Source organism: Nannospalax galili, unplaced genomic scaffold, assembly GCF_000622305.1.
Source record: "Nannospalax galili isolate Female #2095 unplaced genomic scaffold, S.galili_v1.0 scaffold951, whole genome shotgun sequence".
Lineage (NCBI taxonomy): Eukaryota > Metazoa > Chordata > Mammalia > Rodentia > Spalacidae > Nannospalax > Nannospalax galili.
The window spans coordinates 264,022-284,205 of record NW_008329324.1 but is presented as its reverse complement, the minus strand read 5'-3'; the positions used below and the strand labels follow the sequence as shown (position 1 = coordinate 284,205).

The 20,184-nt window shown below is 45.5% G+C and overlaps 1 protein-coding gene across 4 annotated transcripts in view; it reads left to right on the top strand.

The window, feature by feature from the left end:
• The window catches only part of Scn10a (sodium voltage-gated channel alpha subunit 10), a 129,029-nt gene that overhangs the window by 53,589 nt on the left and 55,256 nt on the right, over positions 1-20,184 (top strand). For 3 of the 4 annotated variants that reach the window (XM_008836195.1, XM_008836184.1, XM_008836188.1), the window contains exons 8-12: positions 3,738-3,879; positions 4,139-4,336; positions 5,414-5,584; positions 9,927-10,220; positions 13,916-14,027. In XM_008836195.1, the coding sequence (XP_008834417.1) occupies positions 3,738-3,879; positions 4,139-4,336; positions 5,414-5,584; positions 9,927-10,220; positions 13,916-14,027 (917 nt within the window). The remainder of the gene's footprint in view (positions 1-3,737; positions 3,880-4,138; positions 4,337-5,413; positions 5,585-9,926; positions 10,221-13,915; positions 14,028-20,184) is intronic. The other variant, XM_008836200.1, reaches the window with a different exon arrangement.

Below are 20,184 nucleotides of genomic sequence, written 5' to 3'. Positions count from 1 at the left end.
CATGCTAAATTCAGGCTGTAAGCTACCTGGTGGTTTTTGTTTGTTTGTTTATTTGTTTGTTTGTTTTTGTCTCTTTTGCATGCATGTAAAGATTCTGTGCTGTGGAGAGCAGTGCTGTGCTAGAGGATTCACTGACAGAAAACAGTGGATAACAGTATGAGGCCAGGGAGAGAGTCAGGAGAGGCTTCCCAAGGGCAGTAGTTGAAGTTAATGTTAAAGGACAGCTTCAAGGCTGGGTAAAGAAGAGATGCTTAGATGGAGACCACTCCACGTGGTAGGCAGAAAGTGAGATTGAACTAAGGAGTCTGGACCCCTCAACTCAGCCTCCAGACACTGGGATGGACAGAGAGCAGAAAATAAATCAAAAGTGTCCATCCCTCTCACATCCATGGCTGGAGGTCTACAAAATCAGAACTCATAGGGCCTGTGGTGGTTTAAATGAGAAATGCCCCGCCCCCAAGCTCCAAGTATTTGAATACTTGCCTTCGGTTTGTGGAGGTTTAGGAAGCGTGGCCTTGTTGGAGAAAGCACAGCCCTGGGGGTGGGCTTCCAGTGTCGATAGACTTGCCCCGCTTTCAGTCTGTTGTCTCTCTGCTTTCCGTCAGTAATTCAAGATGTGAGTAATCAGCTTTCCTCTCAGCCTGTCTCCTGCCAAACTATGAGGGACTCTTATCTCTCTGGTACCTTAAGCCAAATAAAATCTTCCTCCTATAAGTTGCTTTGATCGTGGTGTTTAATCATTGCAACAGAAAAGTAACTGATTAGCTGCTAGTACTTTCTTGTTCATGTGGTGATAGGTGGGACCTGAAGGGGTATGTCAGTTACTGTTTTCATTGCTGCAGCCAAATATCTGAAAAAGAAACAACTTCAGGAAGGAAGAGTTTATTTGGGGCCCACAGTTTTAGGGTACACAATCCATCGTGACAGGGAAGTCACAGAGGTGGGAATGTGAGTCAGCTGGTCACACTGCATCCACAGTCAGGAAGTAGAGAAAGAGATGAACGCTAGTGCTCAACTCGCTTTCTCTTTTTTACTCAGCCCAGACCCCAGCCCATGGAACCACATCTAAAGCTGTTCTTCCCACCTCAATTAACCTAATCTAGAAACTCCTTCAGGCAAATGCAGAGGTTTGTCTTCTAGATAATTCTAGATCCTGTTGAGTTGACAATATTAACCACCATAGTGAGGCTCTACCTTAATCAGCTCACTAGAACAACATCTCAGATGGAGCTGAGGGTCAACAACAATCTCAGATGGAGCTGAGGGTCAGGGACTAACAGGAGAATTTGGTCCTCATCAGCTTTTTCCTTCCTGTGCTGGGCTTGGTGTCACATGCCTTTAATTCCAGCACTCAGGAGACAGAGGTAGGCGGGTCTCTGTGAGATCAAGGTCAGCCTGGTCTACATATGAGTTCCAGGCCAGCTGAGGCTACAGGGAGACCCTGTCTCAAAAAGACTAAAAAACAAAAACAAAAACAAGCCATAAAATAAACTACTTTCCTTCCCAAAGCACTTAGACTTCAGGTCTCTGACTCCAGGAAAAAGTTCTGACATCAATTTTCACTTTCCTTTCATTTAGATTTAAACTGAGGGCCCCTTGCTGTCCTTCTTCCTATCTGGATGATGGTATTTCTCAAGTCCGTGGCTCCAGAGCAGCACAAGCACTCTCCATGTTAAAATTCTGGGATTCATCTATGAACCCTATCTTAACTCCCACAGAGGTCAGACGTCCTGCAGTATAGGCCCGCAGCCAGGTACCAGCTCAGGACGACAGCAGAGTGAGGGTCTTCTAGGAACACAGAAGCCAGGGTTTAGTGTCAGAAAATCTGGAGCCCTGAGAAATCTAGGGTCTTAAGGTGGAGACTGGGCACTAGAAAACACCTGGTTTTTTAACATTCTTTCATGTGGAGTCTTCCAGCTCCTCCTTTTGGTAGCCCCCAAAGTCAACAGCAGCAGGAATTCTTTGTGTGTGTTTTATGTATATGTGTTCATGTGTCTATAGGTATGCATGAACATGTGTGTGTGGAAGTCAGGGGTCAACACATCAGGTGACTTCAGCAATCACTTTCCACCTATCTAAAAATAGTTTATTATTTATATTTTTACTTTATGCATATAAGCATTTTTCATGCATGTATGCAAGTGTACCACCTGCATTCAGTGTCCATGGAGGCCAAAAGAGGGTATCAGATCCTCTGGAACTAGAGCAATGAACAGCTATTAGTTGCCATATGGGTACTGGGAACTGAATTCAGGTCCTGTGCAAGAACATCAAGTGCTATTAACTGTTGAGCCATTGCTCCAGCCCCTCTACCTAGTTTTTTAGACAGGGTATCTCACTGAGCTCATTGATTTGACTAGGTTGGTTGGCCAGCAAGCTCCAGGAATCCTCCTGTCTTGGCTTCCCCAATTCTAAGTTTACAGGTATATGCTGCCATGCTTTTTGCATTGGATGCTGAAGACCTAAACTCAGGTCTTCATGCTTGCACAGCAAATACTTGACCAACGGGGGCATTTCCCCAGCCTCCACAGCAGGAATTTTAATTATATGTATGTATATATATTTACATATATGTATATATATATATATATAAAATATTTAGTGTGCAAGAGACCTCTCAGAGCAGTCAACTGCTGATGTACTAAGCAGCTAGCAGTTGACATGTAGCAGCTAGTACGGGTCTCCATGGAAGGCGTAGAAATAAGCATGCCTCAGACCTAATTAGAAAACCTACAGGAATGAATGGACCAGCTCCTAGAAAGGAAAACCAATAGACTTCCTTTAAATGTAGGAGTCAGGGAACTTGCACAACTGCAGTCAAGATAAAGATAGACTTAGAATTACTTAGAGTTCTAAATCAATTCTATGGGTCCTGAGGTTGTATGTTCACATGGAGGTCTGGAATAAGGAGAACCCCAGAAGCTGACATTGGAGGATGACTCCTGGGACAATAAAGGCATTCCTGGTTCCTTGACCAGGCTAGCCCCACTGTGGGATTTCCTCACATGCCCAGAGCCAGAGCTACTGTTCAGTACCATTCCACACACTTGTATGAGAGAGGTGGGCTCGGTGCTCCTACCCCACACTCACCAAGCAGACATCTTAATCCTGATCTTCCTTCACCCACCAGGAGGAGCTGGAGCTGACTCAGTCTTTTGCTGGTTCTATGCCTCCATTTTTAATGAATATGCTGACACTGTATGGTTTTAGGCAACTGACTTCTACCTGAACCCTACTTCCTCATCTTTAAAGAAGCACTATTGGGATGATTACATTATATTGTCAGTAAAGCATTTAGGGGAGAGAGGGAGGCATTCAGTAAGTGTCCAGCAAGTTGATGGCAATATTTTCATTGTTGTGTATAATCCATCACTGAACTTGGCTAATGTAAGTCTTCCTTGATGGATAACTCTGGAGATGGTGCCAGCAGGCTCTCAATTTAGTCTTCATTGTTGCTGTTGATGCTCCTCTCCCTGGTGCAAGCCGACAGAGAGCTTGACACCTTAAAGAGTCACATGAGGGCTGTCATCTGGCCTCCTGCAGGCTATTCCTTCACACATGCAAATAATATAAAAGGTTATTTTATGTTGTCCAAAGTTGTCCAACTAGTAAGAGGAAGGCTGAGTCTTTAACTCAGCTCTCTGCCTTCAAACCCATCGTTTCCCTCCTGCCCCAGGCTTTCTATACCCCATCAGCAGAGCCTCTGCTACCTGCCACCTTCTTATCTCTTGATGCAGCCAATGCCCTAAGGGATACACATGCCTGAAAACTTCTGACAACCCAGATTTCAACTACACCAGCTTTGATTCCTTTGCATGGGCTTTCCTCTCGCTGTTCCGCCTCATGACACAGGATTCCTGGGAACGCCTCTACCAGCAGGTATCTTTGATTTGTTTTGTTTATTCAAGACAGGCTTTCACTATGTAGCCTTTGCTGACATGGAACTTTTAATGATCCTACTGCCTCTTCGTCTCAAGTGCTGGGAACACAGGCACATGCCACCACACCTGGCCATACCAACTGAGACCAACCCTCATCTTCCCATCAGACTTGGCTGGAGGCTGACAGGTCAGCTACGTAGCTTTGATTCTCCACGTGCTCTGTGCACAGGCCTTTCTTCTTTCCCTTGAACCTACAGACGCTCCGGGCTTCTGGAAAAATGTACATGGTCTTTTTCGTTCTTGTCATCTTCCTGGGGTCTTTCTACCTGGTCAACTTGATCTTGGCGGTGGTCACCATGGCATATGAGGAACAGAACCAGGCAACGATTGCAGAAATTGAAGCCAAGGAGAAGAAGTTCCAAGAGGCCCTTGAGGTGCTCCAGAAGGAGCAGGAGGTTGGTGGACAGCAACACTGTGCAATCAGTGGCCGAGTGGACCTGGGTCAAGAGTCTAAACAGCATCACTGAGAAGCCACCAGGTTTCATTTGGACTCTATCCCCCATTCTAGGGCACTGCAGGACCATGCAACTTACTTCAGGGACTGTCTTAGGTTACCTTCCTCTCAAGAAATAAAAAGGAGTTGGACTAAGGAAATGGTTTATTCAGCATGAGGACCTGAGTTCAATTCCCAGAACCCAGGTTTTTTTTTTTTTTTTTTTAAAGCTGGACATGGTAGTGCATGCTTGTAATCCCAGAACTGAGGAGGCAGAGACAGGTGGATCCCTAGGGCTCTCTGGTCAGCCAGCCCAGTCTAATTGGCAAGCTTCAGGCCAATGAGAGACCCTGTTTTGAAAAATAAAGTGGGCAGCTCCTGAGGAATGACACCTGAGGTTGGCCTCTGGCCTCCATGTGCATACACACACACACACACACACACACACACACACACCCATCTCCACATACAAAAGTCTCTGAGTGAGAGACATTTTCCAAGTGATTTATTCAGGAGTCTCCTGGGCACAAGAAAAATAAATAAATTGAGATCAGATAGAGCAGTAGGTGGAATTAAAGTGGTCTCAACTAGATGCTAGCTGCTGCCCAAGCCCCCTAGAGAGCTCTGGAGGTGATATATCAGAGTTAGCTCTATGTTGAAGCAAGAGGGCAGGCCTTTTGTACTCTCATATCTGTCTCAAAAGCAGGTAGCCAAAGGAATGTTCTCCAAGGTACTGCCTGTGAGTATTAGCGGCTTGCACAAGTGCCTGGGGTCCGGGTGGAGGGGAATGTCCTGACCTGGCAAAAAGACTTAGGTCAGGCACCAGCTTCTACAACAGGGTCTAAAGGAGGGAGGTGACCTAAAGGTGGCTGTTTCTGCCATGTCCCAATCCCACCACTACTGACATCCTAATTCTCAACCTCCTCGGTCCCAGGTCCCCCATCCCCTTACCCCCCATACCTCCTTATGTCTGGGGCGCACATTAATAAGTCAAGCCCAGTTAGATTCTGTGGGCCACAGCTGTTACTCTCTCCCTCAGGTGCTGGTAGCCCTGGGGATCGACACAGCCTCTCTCCACTCCCACAGTGGAGCACCTTTAGCCTCCAAAAACACCCATGAGAGAAAGCCCAAAATGAAATCGAGAGTGTCAGAAGGCTCCGCAGATGACAACAGGTCACCCCGATCTGAGCCCTACAATCAACGCAGGATGGTAAGGAGTTCCAATCTGGCTCTGAAGATTCACTCCCCTGTGCAGCTACGTTAGCCATGAGTGAAGTGGGAGGAGGTTTGGGGCTGGGAGAGAGCTGAAGGCTCAGAGATTAGCAGGCTGTTTTAGTAACTCAGACACGTCTCCCCATTGGTGGCCTAAGCTAGGACAGGGGCGCTATTGATGGTGGTGGGGTAAATAATAAGGACCTTTCTGGGTGGGAAGGATCAACAAGATTAGGAGTGTAGAATAAGGAAAAGAAGACCTGGTGACTGCTGAGCTTCAGGCCTAGGCACCATGTAAATTGTGATTCTAAGATTAGGACACTAAATGTGTCGGAAAGGGAGGGGAAGCCCACCCTTGGCATGAGGACATGCCAACCTTGGAGTATCTATAGTTAACAAAGGTCAGCTTCCTTCCACACTGGAGTCTGCAGCTCTGCCACTGAGAGGCAGGATCCTCTGTTCCTGCTAAAATCATCTCCGTTATCTTCAGGACCTCCTGCCTCTGGCCCCACAGCTCAGGCTGTCACCTGATGGTGACACAGAAGACCCCAGTACCTATCTCTATGACAGTCCAGCCTGGGAGTAGATTCTCTACCTCACCTTTAACCCAGCAGCAGTTCTGCCCCCATCATGATTAACATTCTACCTCCCACTCCAAGATTCCCTCTCCAACTTCCCTCATTAAATTTCTTCCCACCATCTCCCTGCCTTCTAAAAAATCTTGTGAACCCAAATATCTCCTTTCTATAGGCCTGTGACCTAGTTTGCTTTTCTGTTTCTGTGATAAAACATTCTGACCAAAGACAAGTTTGGGGATGAAATAACTCCCAGGGCACAGTCTATCCTTGAGGGAAGTCGGACAGGAACTTAGAGGCAGGAACTGAAGTGAGCTCATAGAGGAACTGCTTACTGACTTGTTCCCAGGATTTTCTTATACAGCCCAGATTCACCTGTCCACAGTGGGATGGGCCCTCATACATCAATTATCAATCAAGAAAAGGCCCCACAGACATGCCCACAGGCCAATCTGATGGAGACACTTCTTCAACTACGGTGCTCTCTTCCCAGGTTTGTCAAGTTGACAACCATAATTAGCCATCACAACCCCTCATGTGGGAGGGCAGTTCACACACTAATCATATGGAGAGGGATCAAGGCACTTATTCGGGAGGTGCTTCCTGCCCCTACATCTCAATCCTCTCTCCTGTGCTCACTTGAAGGATGTTCTACTTCACTTACAAAACCTGGATTTATATATGCATCTACACGCACAACCACACTCACACGCACTCTGGCCTCAGTGACACGCCTACACTGGAGCACTTCTCTGAATCTGTGGCCTCCTCGTCCTGTGCCTCTTTGGAGCAGCACCTGACGTTCACAAGGCACAGCTCAATGCTTCAAAGGGAATTTGACTAGAAGTCTGACAATCACAGAAGAGGTTGAATCACAGCTTCCACGGAAATACCAAAGACACTGAATTGGGTTGGGTTTTAATTTCCTCCATTCAGTCAGCCCCGCACAGATTAACAGCTGGCTGCCCAAGAACTGCGTCGGGGTGTGTGCTTGTCTCTCCAGTTCATCTCACCTGAAGAGTAGGAAAGAAAGTAAGGGGTTTCGTTTGTTCAGAAATACTCGGTGTTTGATGTAGGGAAGACTAACACCTGCCTCTTTCCCAAGGAAAAGTGGAGGAGGCAGATACAAAAAGAGTTTGGTGTTAAATACTCTATCAGAGACATGTGCTTGTTGTGTTGGAAACATCCACTCTTATGGGTGCAGATGTAATCAGGAAAAGTTTCCTGGAAGAGAGAAAATTAAGATGAATAAGGAGAGCATACAGAGGTTCCTCTAGCCACTGAAGACTAGGAGGGTCTGGGGAGGAGAGGTTTCTAGATAGAAAGAAGAACGTATATGAACAAAGACAGGGACAGGGACATAACATTAGAGTACCTGTTTTTGAGACAGGGTCTCACTATATAATCCTGGCTGACCTAGAACTCACTATGTAAGCCAAGCTGGTCTCCTATCTCTGCCTACTAATTCTGGGATTAAAGGTGTGTGCCACCACGCCCGGTGGGATGCTTCATTTTCTGTGTGTATGTATGTGTTACGTGTATGGAAGTTGCAGGTGTGCACACCCATGAACATGCATGTGGAGGTCAGAGCAGGATGCCAGGTGTCTTCCTCTGTAGCTCTTTACCTTATTGCCTTGAGACAGCAACTCACACTGAACGGGAATCTCACCATTTAAGCTATGCTGGATGGCCAGTAAGCTCTTGAGATCCACTTATCTCCCCCTTCCATGCTGGGGTTACAGGTATGCACAGCCATGCACAGCTGTGTTTTTACTCACTGAGCCATGTCCCTCGCCCCAAGAGTACTTCTTTATACTAACTGCTTGATTGGAGTCCATTCAAGAAGCCACCTCTCTCCTTCCTCTTTTTCCACATTAATCTGATAAATAGACTTAGGGCAGTTTTCAGATAAAGCCATTTTCTGACCAACAGCAATGATGTAGTGATTGGGGCTAATACATACAAAAGATATGGTAGGAGTTTCCAGGAACCCACAGGCGATGGGATGCTGGGATGATACATTTCAAAGCAATTCTAATGCATGGGCTTAGAGATCATTGTCCATCGTTTGACAAATAGATTGATTCTAAAATAAATGGTGTCAACGAGGTACTGAGTGTCAAACATGGACCTAAATGCTTCTTCCTTGATTTGCTTGGTGCCCAAGTACAAACAACTCAGTCTTCCAATAGCCATCCTAGTCCTTCTCCTTTGTCTCCAAAGTAGAAAGGATGCATGGGTTTTTGTGAGCTCTATGGTCCTGGGGCATGTATTTTAGGCAGGGTGCTCTGTATATAACACTTGGCTGGCAATGGTGGTGGCTAACCAGAATTGAGCTCCAAATTATCAAGAAGAGAAACCTCAAGGGGCTGGAAAGATGGTGCAGTTGGCAAAGTGTTTTCCTTGCAAACATGAGGACATGAGTTCAACCCCTGGAACCCACATTTTAAAAAAGCCAGGCATGGTGGTTATGTAATCCCAGCACTGGGGAGGTGGAGACAGATGCATGCCTGGGACTCCCTGTCCAGTCAGTCTAGCTTACTTGGGATATTCCAGGCCAGTGAGAGACCTTGTCTCAAAAAAAAAAAAAAAGATACATGGTACCTGAGGAATGACACCTTAGGTTGTCCTCTGACCTGAACACAAATGTGCATCCATACATATATAGATATGTAGATATAGATATGTATGTATATATGTATGCATATATATGATTTGATGATAGATGATAGATGATAGACAGACAGACAGACAGACAGATAGATAGATAGATAGATAGATAGATAGATAGATAGATAGATAGATAGATAAATAGATAGATAAGAAACTTTGGTTCCTTGGGATAGATGAGGAGATGTCTAACTGGCAACATGCCCCACCTTAGTAGTTTGGTAAATAAATGGAATTAGGAAGAAGAGAAACAGAGCAGCATGACCAAAGTTTGGTAGGGAGCTTTGTTCAGATTTTAGAAACACTACATATGATCTGAGTGTAGGATTGATGATTTGTTGTGGTCAGGTTCCATGGTTGGTCATGAGAACAGGCTAACCCAATCTAGGATCTCTCTGGGTATGCTGGGCTCATGAATTAGTGCTTTTCCTCTGGAATCTCTAAGCCTCACAGTTCTCTCAGTGGAAGATTTTGATGGGAAATGCTTATTGATTTGGAAGAATGGCATTATCTTCCAAGAAATTAGGCTGCAGCTCTTCCTTCAATCTCCCCATTGTTGACTGTTCAAAGCCTTCCTCAGGGGATCCTGCATACTCATTACACTCTAAAGCCCTTGTCTCCTGCTTTACAACACAAACTCATACAGACAGAATCTAATGAATTGTGCAACCTAATTTTCAAATAGCAAAGTGCTCTTGTTCATTCAACAACCACGCTCCAAGCAGGCTCCAGTCCTAGCGCCTCCTCTGGTCAAAACTTTGTGTTTATAGATAGGAACTTAAGACAGCTGTGTCTAGGCCTGTGGCCAAAGGCTGGCAAATATCTGACCCAGCCAGTGATAGGTCCTCTACCTGTTACTGGTCACAATGATCTATTTGCTGTTATTTCCCATCTCCCCTGCTCTTTCCTCAAAGCTGTCTAAGATATCCTTTTCTCTAGTTGCCTTCTCATGTCTACCCAGAATATCCTTTAGGTCTTTACATAGCTATGAGAAGGGCCAAAGGGGGAAGTGGGTGAAGGGAAGTATGTGCTGGATTTACAGAGGACCAGCTCTGGGCCCATTTTTTTTCCTGCTTATCTCGGGGCAATGCCCAGTCTTTCCTAGGCCTTTCTTCTGGAAAACGCCGGTCTAGCCATGGCAGTGTGTTCCATTTCCGAGCTCCCACACAAGATGCCTCATTCCCTGATGGAATCACAGATGATGGAGTCTTTCATGGAGACCATGAAAACCACCGAGGCTCCCTACTGCTGGGCAGGGGTGCTGGACAGCCAGGCCTTCTCTCCAGGAGCCCACTGCCTCAGTCCCCCAACCCTGGTCCCAGACATGGAGAAGAGAGGCAGCTCACAGTGCCCACTGGTGAACTTGTGCCTGGAGCTACTGAAGTCTCGGTGAGTCCATGCACACGCTAGACTCTTTGTCTTCCAACCAGGAGCCTTTCACCAATAAGCTCTGAGTGACACCAATGGATGGGTCTTTTAGCTGCCGTCTGTCCAATACCTCCCATCCAACTCCCATTTTACAGACAGGGCAGGCAAGACCCAGAAAAGTCACTGGAGTTGCCTGAGGTAAAACCTGTTTGCTGACTTCTCTGCAGGCAAAGGTGCAAACCATTTTCCATTTGACCTCATATTATTTCCTCTCAGTATTTTTCTATACCTGCTTGCCATTACCACTTTGGCAATGGCCCCACTTGTTCTCTTGATGAGACCAAGGAAAACAAATGGCCCTTTTCAATAAACCTATGACCCTACACAAACTGGCCTGAGGCCTGACAAGTGGGACCCAGAGAAATTCTGAGACATGCGCAGGACAGATCTTGATAGAAGTACAATAACCTTGGCTTGACTCACAGGACAAACAACTTGTTAAACTGCACAAATTGGGGAGCAGGTACTAACTGGTCCTTGCTCTTTAAGAGAATGCTTACAGAGAGAGTAACAGCAAACCAGGGATTCCTTGGGTTGGGAGATGCGATTTAATTTGAGCTTTCCCTCCAGTGTCAGCAAGGATGTTTCTTGTGTTTTTAATTAGTCCTCCCTAGCTAGTCAGGGATAGCAGGAGACCTGCAAACAGGCTTGCAAAGAGCCAATTGTATGGTCCCACCAACTCTGGTAAGTCTGATAACTTTGTGTTAGTTCACTTCGATTGGATCCCAAGTGATTCAGAATCACAGGAAAAAGCAGATGATCCACACTCAAATGGGCAAGTGGAAGGAGTTTAATAAAGTATTTGCAGAGGGAATAAAGGGACAGTGAAGGACCTGGAGACCAGCAACAGTGGGGACTATTACATGCCTACACTGAGACAGTGAGGGAAAAGTCCAGAATCAGAGCCTGTCAAGAGCTGAGGCTCTGGGACCCATGACCTTGGGTAGTGGAAGCTGTTGCCAGCCACGGCCACAAGAGAGGAAAACAGGGAACAAACAGCCAATATGTCTCCCCTTTCTCTACTGTCCTGCTTGTATCTCTTGTTGGTCAGACCTGACCAGACCCATAGGGTATTTGTTCAGGTTGCTCTCCCTGGACACAGAACAGGGTAGAGAGACAAAGAGTGTGACTCTGGGGCAAACAGAATTACCAACAGAGTCCTAAAGTCAAAGCCAGCCTGCAGGGCTCTCTGGGAGACGTCTTAGTGTTGTGCGTGAGATGATCCCACCTCCCCAATTCTCTCTAATCTCAATCACAGCAGCAGAATCAGTTCTTGTGTTCTTGAGGAAGAAGAGTTCACACGAAGTCCAGGTAGAGCAAGCGGAGTTTATTTTTAGCAGGTGAGAAAGCAAGCCCAGAAAGTACACTCTCCAGAGGGAGGGCAGACTGAGTCACGTGGCTATAGCCACAGCCCGCCTCTAGCATCTCGACTTATGAAGTGATGGTCCACCATTTCCCTTTCCATTATCCACTCTTGGGGCAGTCTGGGGTGCTCACCAACCTGGAATAGGCAGTCTTTCTTAGAAGCTGTTCTTACCCACAATTCAGTCTGTTACAATTAGATGCAACACTGTGTATAAAGGTATGACTACCAAAAGAGTTGAGAAGTTTACTAGGGGAAAGGGGCATCAGTGCCTCATGCATGCTATCAGGGAGGAGCTTCATAGAGCATGCTGAGACTGCTTTGTTTTTCCCAGAGCTCTGTCCTTCCTTGTGTCTAGTTAGTTTGACTGCCTCGTACCCTAGCTGCAAGCTCCCCTGTTTTTCTTCCCCAGTGTCCTGACCTCACCATTTTAACCCTAACATTTGTTTGAATCCTAAGATTAGAACTCCTGAAAATGCCTCACATAGCATTTTGTGCCTCTCTTGGGACAGGCCCCTCACCGTCCTTTATCTGTTCTTATGACAGTCACATTCTTCATTGTTTAACCTTGATTCACTCTGGTCAAACAAGCTAGTGTAAGATTGTTCTTTAAACCCTTCCACGTCACAAGGACCTGGGCTTCAGTCCCAGCTGTGCCATTTACCAACACAGTCACCTTCGGCAAGTCCCCTTGCGGCAATTCTCCAAGCCTCCCTGCATCCCTTTGTAAAAAGGTTTCTAATTAATGAGAGGGTTGAATAAAATGATAAAGTACTTAAATTTAGACACGTCTGAGAGGAACAATAAACACTAACTGCTGATATTGTTTGCTGAGTCCCCACGGTCGAGAACTTTCTAAGCTTCGTATTTATTGTTTATTGTATATCTACCAGCTTCATCTGTGGAAAGTGATTCAATGCCCATTGAATTTGGATTCTACATGGCTTTGTAGGGCTGAATCAGCTGCTATGGCCTTGGACAGCCCAATGTCAGAATATGGGTGTGACTATAGTCATGGGCTTTGCATAGAACCCAGACAGAACTTCTAGCGAAGATCCAGACAGGGAAGAATCATAAAGAATGTGTTAGACAGTGTGATGGTTTGTTCCTGCTCCTATAACAGAATACCATAGAGTAGATAGCTAATAAGCAAGAGAATTTTATTCCTCGTACTTCTGAAGGCTGTAAAGTCTAAGATCGAGGTACTTGTACTTCATGGTCTAGTGGGAACCCTCCCTCTGGCCCTTTCTTGCTGGATCTTCACACGGTGGAAGAAGGAATGGAGCTCTCTGGAGTCTGTTTTGTAACATCATTAATTCAGTCATGGTTAATCATCTCCCGAAGGCCCCACTTCCTAATGCCATTGCACCAAAATTAGGATTTCAACATATGAATGAGGGAAAAAAATAAAACCTTCAGTCTATTACAGACAACTAACAGCTGAACAGTCAAGACATACAGATATTCCCTACAGAAACAAAGAGACTGTGTAGGATTGGAACTGGGTTGTATGCTGGGGAGGAAAATGGGCCTGTTAGAAGGGATCCTGGGAAGCACAGTGTGGTGAAAGAGCTTTGCGTGAAGGTCACACGAACTGCTCAGAGCAAGTCTCCTGAGGACTGCCTAGCCCAGTGCTCCTGAAGCTTTCCTCTCTATATTAGTTACTTTTTTCATTGCTGTAACAAAGTACTTGGCAAAAGAAACTTAAAGAAGGAAAGGTTTATTCTGGCTCATGGTTGCGGGATATAGTTCATCACAGCAGTCAAGGCATGGTGGCAGGAGCATGAGGCAGTTGGTCACATTGCATCCACAGCCAGGAAGCTGAGAGAGGTGAATGCTGGTGTTCTCTCTTCAGTTAAACCTCTCTGGAAACAAGTTCACAGACATACCCAGAGGTGTCTCTCCTAGGTGATTCTAAATCCAGTCAAGTTGATGATCAAGATTACCCATACACTCTCCCTTTGCTAGAACTCTGAGAAACCCTGAAGCAATCCCATTACCACTCCTGGTGCCCAGGTCCTGCCCTAGGGAAGGAACTTGCTGAGCCTCAGGTGAGCCCAAATCAACCTGTTACCCTCCAACATGGGCTCTGGTTCCATTCCACCTCCGTGTGCTGGTCCTCACACCTGAGCTCTTACCGCAAATTCAAGCACCAACCTTATTTTTCTTCAGTGTCTCATGGTAGCTCACAATCATATGAGACTGGCCAGCAAGGGGCTAGATGATATTGTCTTTGCTGCTGACACCTTCAGATTGCAGAGGGAGTGTCCTGACATGTCTTGTGTCCCAGCAGGCGTTTGATGCAAGACAGAAGAAGGATTACCTGTCAGCAGAATACTTGAATGAGCCTTTCCGAGCCCAAAGAGCAATGAGCGTTGTCAGTATCATGACTTCCGTCATTGAGGGTAAGCGCTGCTCATTGGGACATCCATCCTCTGGGCTGTGACAAAGGACTTATTGATAGGTAAAAATTTGGGCATGAAAGCCACTCAGGAGGACTCCAGGCAGAAACCAAGGCAGAACTTTATTTCCAGAAGTCACCGGGAACAGCCCTCAACCTGAGAGAGGAAGCTGCTACTTTTCAGGCTGCTGGCTGGCGGTTTTTATAGAACATTGGATATGTAGAAGGTGGGAAAACAGTTTAAACAGATGAAAGGGCTAGGGGCTTAACAGGGGGAGGCAAATTCTGTTGAAACTGCCCCTTACATAGACCAGGGTCTGGGTCAGGGGATAAGGGGTCTGCTTTTCTTCTAAAATTATCAAAGGGGGAGCAGGTAGTGCTGAAACAGCTCTTGCTGTGATCAGGTCTTAGGTCACGGGTGCAGGGAGTCTATACTGTCTACAGATGGTCATGGTGCTCAGTAACTTTGTTCCTGTATTTGGGACAGAAGGCTTGTCCTGTTGCACTGTGGAGGGAGCTTCTGTGGGTCCAGACCCTAACGCTTATCTCTGTGACCTGAGATCGTAGATTCTATTCTTATGCCCTAGGCCCTGGCATCCTTTGCCAATGGTTTTTATGTGCACAGTTAGTTTTCAAAAAGAGAATCCAATAAATGAAGTTTCCTAGTTCATATCTTATTCAAATTAGCATCTGCTTCCTGTGTATCCACAAATGGAATTTTAAAAGTGATCTGACAGGCACCAGATGATGCCACTTGTCACCTCTCAGATGTGCAAGGAGTTTAAGTCTTTAATTTTCTAGTATGGCAAAATTATTCCCATGTTCTTCACGGCTATAACTTTCACCATTGTGACTTCATTTCTGTCTCAAGCCCTCATTGTACTTACCATAAAAGACAATTTAAGTAAATTAACCAGTTCATTTCACTAAATCCTTGTCAATTCTGGGATCCTCCAATCAAATGGGAGCCTACTCAGTCTCATGAGGGATGGGTCTATGATCCAAGCAAGGACTGGAAGAATAAAGGGGGTGGTATTGGGTCCAGCCACCCGTATAGGAATATGGTTGTGGTCTCCTCTCTGAGTACAGAGGTTGTCTTACCATAGCCTTTATTTCATTTGGGGCAGGAAGAATCTTCCCTTTGTCATATCCAGTTACAATATGTACCCAGTAGAGAAGGCCCAGTCAGCCTCACAGAATGCTGTGCCTCCCCAGAACCCAGGTCATCCCATTACCCTCCAACAGGGGAGTGGCTGGATGGTACCTCTACCCTAGTGAAGAACTTGAAGGAGAATTTGCTATGTAGCCCAGGATGGTGAACTCCTGACTCTTCTGCCTCTGCCTCCTGAGTGCTGAGATTACAGTTGTATAGCTGACTCCAAAGAAGGACACTGAAGAGGAAATAAGAAAGACCTGTCTCCTCGGATTCCCCCTCCAGAGGTCTTAAGAGAACTGCAATAAAAAAGTACATTAGCCATGACTAGGAATCAAATCAATATTCTGCCAAACTTGGACTCCCAAAACTCAAACATAACCTAAGATAATTAAATAGATTAGACATTGAATTTGCCCAAGAAAGTCCCCAGGTTAGGAACTTGAAGTATGAACCAGATTGGATCATGGGGACTTGAATAATAAGCTATATTTCTTGTATATCTGAATTTGCATCTTATGAAATGCATACAGATACTCAAATTATTTTTTCTGCATTGATTAATTATTTAGTCATCGCTTTTCATTGGAAGAGTGTCTACACTCCTAACATTTTTCATGACTATATAGAATTTCATCATGATGCTTTCCTGCAATTTTTGTGGTCCAAGTGGGTACCTAGATTTTTATTTTATTTTTGTTATTTGTCCTCAAACACCAAAAGTAAAATACAAATAACTTGCTTTTCCACTTCTTCCTTAGAAGTTTTTAAAAAGATTTATTTATACAAGCGTAGGTTAAGCATCTGGAAGGTATCTGGCACTGTTTCAGATGCTTGAAATTTACTGGTGAGCAAGATATGTGCCTTCTCTCATGGACTCTGTACCCTGGAGGAAAGGAGGCACAGACCATCAAAACAAATATGCAAGCAGTGACACAGGATGGGAGAAAAAAGAAGGGGAGGGGGAGGGGGAGAGAGACTTTCACAAAGAACAATTTTAGTCCTGATGGTGAGAAGCTGTCCTTTCTAAGAAGACCAGAAGTCTGAATGGAGTCAACGGATCAGAATTCATGAACCTGGGGAGAGGGGCTGGAAAGATGGCTCAGTGATTAAGAGCACTAGCTGTACTTGCAGAGGACCCAGAAGACAGGGGCATGAGTGAGTTCCAGGCCAGCCAGGGTTACCCCACAGGACCCTGTCTCAAAAAGGAAGATACAAGTGAGCAGCATGTGAACCCCAAACACAACCCAGTTTAAGTAATACCAGAGAAGGTCTTGGAGTGGAAGGGAGAAGGCAGGGGTTAAGAACACAGATCTGGAGCCCAGGTGTATGGGCCTACATCTGAGTTCTGCTGTTTTATGGTAAGTTGTGTGAGCTTGGAGGGCCCTTGACTTCTCTGTGCCTCAGTTTTCTCACTAGCAAAATAGTGAGAGCCTACTTATCTTGCAGTGTTTTGAGAGGATTCAATGAGTTAGGTCAAGCACATAGTCAACACTCATCAGAGTTGTCTGCTGTTACTCACCAGGTTATAAACTCCACAAGGACAAAATATGTGTCTGCTCTCCTCACAACTGATCTCTAGTGCCTAGACGAGCAGCGTGGTACCTAGTAGACACTCAACAAACAATTGTTGATTTAATGGTGAATGTGTATGTGACACAAACGAGACATTTGAAGGGTGATGCTAATTTACAATAGCCTGAATTGATGAAAAAAATACAATAAGGACTAAGCAGACACCTTGGGGTAAGACAGATTTCCCCTCAAAGAAGAAGTGTAGACTACCAGAGCAAAGTAGGAAAACCAGGAGACACCATGTCAGCTTAAAGCCTAAGTAAAGCCTGGGGCTCAAGAGCTGTCTCAGCGGTTAAAAGCACTGGATGCCCTTGCAGAAGACCCAGGTTCACTTCCCAACACCACATGGCAGCTGACAACTATCTATAACTTTAGTTCCCGGGGATCTGATGCCTTCTTCTGACCTCTGTGGGCATCTCCACATATGTGGTACACATACATACACTCAGGCATGCACACACAAACATAAAAGTAAATAAACCTTTAAAAAAGAAAACCTGAGTAAAGATGAGTTTCGATTAGGTTGGAGTTTTCTGAGCATAGACTATATCATCTTCTCTAGCTGGATGCTATATCCATTGTGGGGCACAGGAAGAGTGCTTCGTGCTGTCAGAGTCATGAGAGGCTCTACAGGACCACCTCCTTCAGAGGGATTGGCCCAAGCCAATAAGAGCTTGGCAGTTTGCTTGACTCAAGGCCTGTGAACCATCCATGACTGACATGCAAGCTGAGATTGGACAGTTGTCCAAGCCAGACCAGACGCAGGATCCCATGAGTGAGTACTTAGCAGGAGAGAACAATATGAGACAAGTTATTGTTGGTGAGTGTCTTGATGGAGAAGTGCAGGATGCTAAAAGAAATAGGGGAGATTTCAAATGGGGGCCAGGGAAGTATTCTCAGCAGAAAGACCTTGAAGCAGATGTTAGAAAGCCTGAGCTATCTGGAGCATAAATAGCAAGGAGAAAGAGGATTCAAAATAAGTCTAGAGAGACAGGCTGAGGCCAGATTCACCAAGTCTCCTAGACTCTGAAGACATTGGACTTCATCTTGAGAGCAGTGGGATGCCATTAAAGGGCTAGAGATAGGACAGCAACATTCAGATTTCATAAAGGTTGCTCCAAATACTTGTAGAGAATGGAATTAAGCAGTAAAACATGTTGGCATGGAAAACAGGAGGAAATCAGGTGAGAGTTATAAGTGCTTAGACTCTGGGGGAATGGCAGCAGGTTTGGTGGAAATGGGAGGATTCCAGAGCTCTCTGAGGGCACAAGATTCATGAGTTTATTTTTTTATTAATATTTATTTTTTATTAATATTTTTATGTGTATGCATATATTGCCTACATGTATGTAAGTGCACCCATGTCATGCAGTGCCCACAGGGGTCAGAAGAAGATGTTGGATCCCCTGGAACCGGAGTTACAGATGGTTGTTAGCAGCCATGTGGGTGCTGGAAATCAAACCTAGGTCTTCTGCAAGAGCAGTGTTCTTAATCACTGAGCTGTCTCTCCAGCCTCGAGAGTCATGAGTTTATGACACACATCCTTCTAAGACAAGCAGCTGAATGGACGCTGGTGCAACAACTCAACACAAACACTGTAGAGAGGAGCAAGAGGCTCACAGAGGAAGGGCAGAGGACACACAGGAGTTGAGTCTAGGATGTGTTGTGTGTCAAGTACCCTGAGACCATACAGGTGGGAGTGTGCAGTAGGTAGGAAGTTGGCTTAACAATGTCCTAGAACTTAGATGAAGGTGACCTAGAGATATGTATTTGATAGCAGTTTGAACATAGAAAGTAGTTTTGACAAGATGCAAGAGGATAAGTTGATCTAGAGGAGAAGGCAGCTGGGGACAGAGTTCTAAGAAACTACAATGTATAATGGTTGCACAGAACACATGGAGCCAACAGAGGAGGCAGAAGGAAGATGTAGAAATAGGAGAGGATGCAGAAGTAGACAAGAAGGGCCAAGGGTCCAGATTCCTTCTGGGAGAATAGAAAGGTCCACAGAGGAAACGTTAAAGGTCAGGTGACATGTACTGAGGCTTTAGTCACCTGGACATTTTTGGTGATCTGCACAAAACAGTCATCAAAGGAACTAGGGAGATGGCTCAGTGGGCAAAGTGCCTGCCTTACAAGTATGGGAACCTGATTTTAATTCCCAGACCCATGTAAACAAAGCTGAGTGTCATGACATGCACCTGTACTCCCCAAGCTGGCGAGGCAGAGACAGGTAGATCCCAGGTGCTTCCCAGGCAGGCAGCCCAGGCTTGGTGAGTGTCAGGCCAGTGAGAGACCCTGCCTTAGAAAACAAGGTAAAAGAAAAGGGGACTGGGGGATGTCTCAGTGGATAAGAATATTTGTTCTGTAAGCATGAGGAACTGAGTTCAAACCCCCAGCAACTACTTGAAAAGCTGATCATGGCTATGCATGCCTGTAACTCCAGCACTACTGGCTGGAGACTAGGGGATCCCAGGAGCTCACTGAGCAGCTAGCCTAGCCTAAACAGCAAGCTTCTAGTCCAGTAAGAGACCCTGTCTCTAGGCAACAAGGCAGAGAGCAGTAGAAGACACCCAATGTCTTCTTTTGACCTCTACATTCACATGCATGGGTACACTCACATTTATATGCATGCACCACACCCACACACACACAGACACACAACACATACACACAAAGCTGGATGACACCTGAAGAATGGCTGTCAAGGTTGTCCTCTGGCCGCCACATACACATGCATGCACACACATTCATGAACATGCATATAGATATACAGACAGAGGGGCAAAAAAAAACAGGATTATCATAGAACAGCAGGCAGAGGCCACACTGAAGGGACTTGAAGAATGAAAAAGAAAAAAAGGTGCTGTATGTAGACAGCTCTTTCAAGAGATTTGCCTACGAGGAGCCAGAGGATGGCTCCAGGGCTGAGTGCACACTGCTCTTGCAGAGGATCTGAGTTCGGTTCCCAGCATCCATGTCAGTTGGCTCACAACTACCTGTACCTCCAGCTCCAGGGGATCCAAGACCTCTGGCCTCCAGAGGTACCTGAACACATGTGTAAATACACACACACATACACATACACTTAAATCTTTACAATAAAAAGAAATTTGCCTATGAATACAGAGGAAAAGATGATACAGGAGAATAAGGGACAGGACAGGAAGACTGTGGTTTTGTGTTTAGGGGATTTTGTTTGTTTTAAGCATATTTGTCTGGAATGTTCTAGGAGAATGAGAGAGGTGAGGGTTAAAGAAAAAGAGAAATAGTCAACAGATTCCTGATATGGCAGGAGAGGATTCCCAAGTGGAGACTTTGGCTGTTGTCTCAAGGAGGGATTGCTGTTTATAATAGGAGGAACTTTCTGAAGACTCTCCTGGGAAGGAGCCACAACCATGGTCAAGGCTACTAAGCATGTGATTATTCTTTCCAG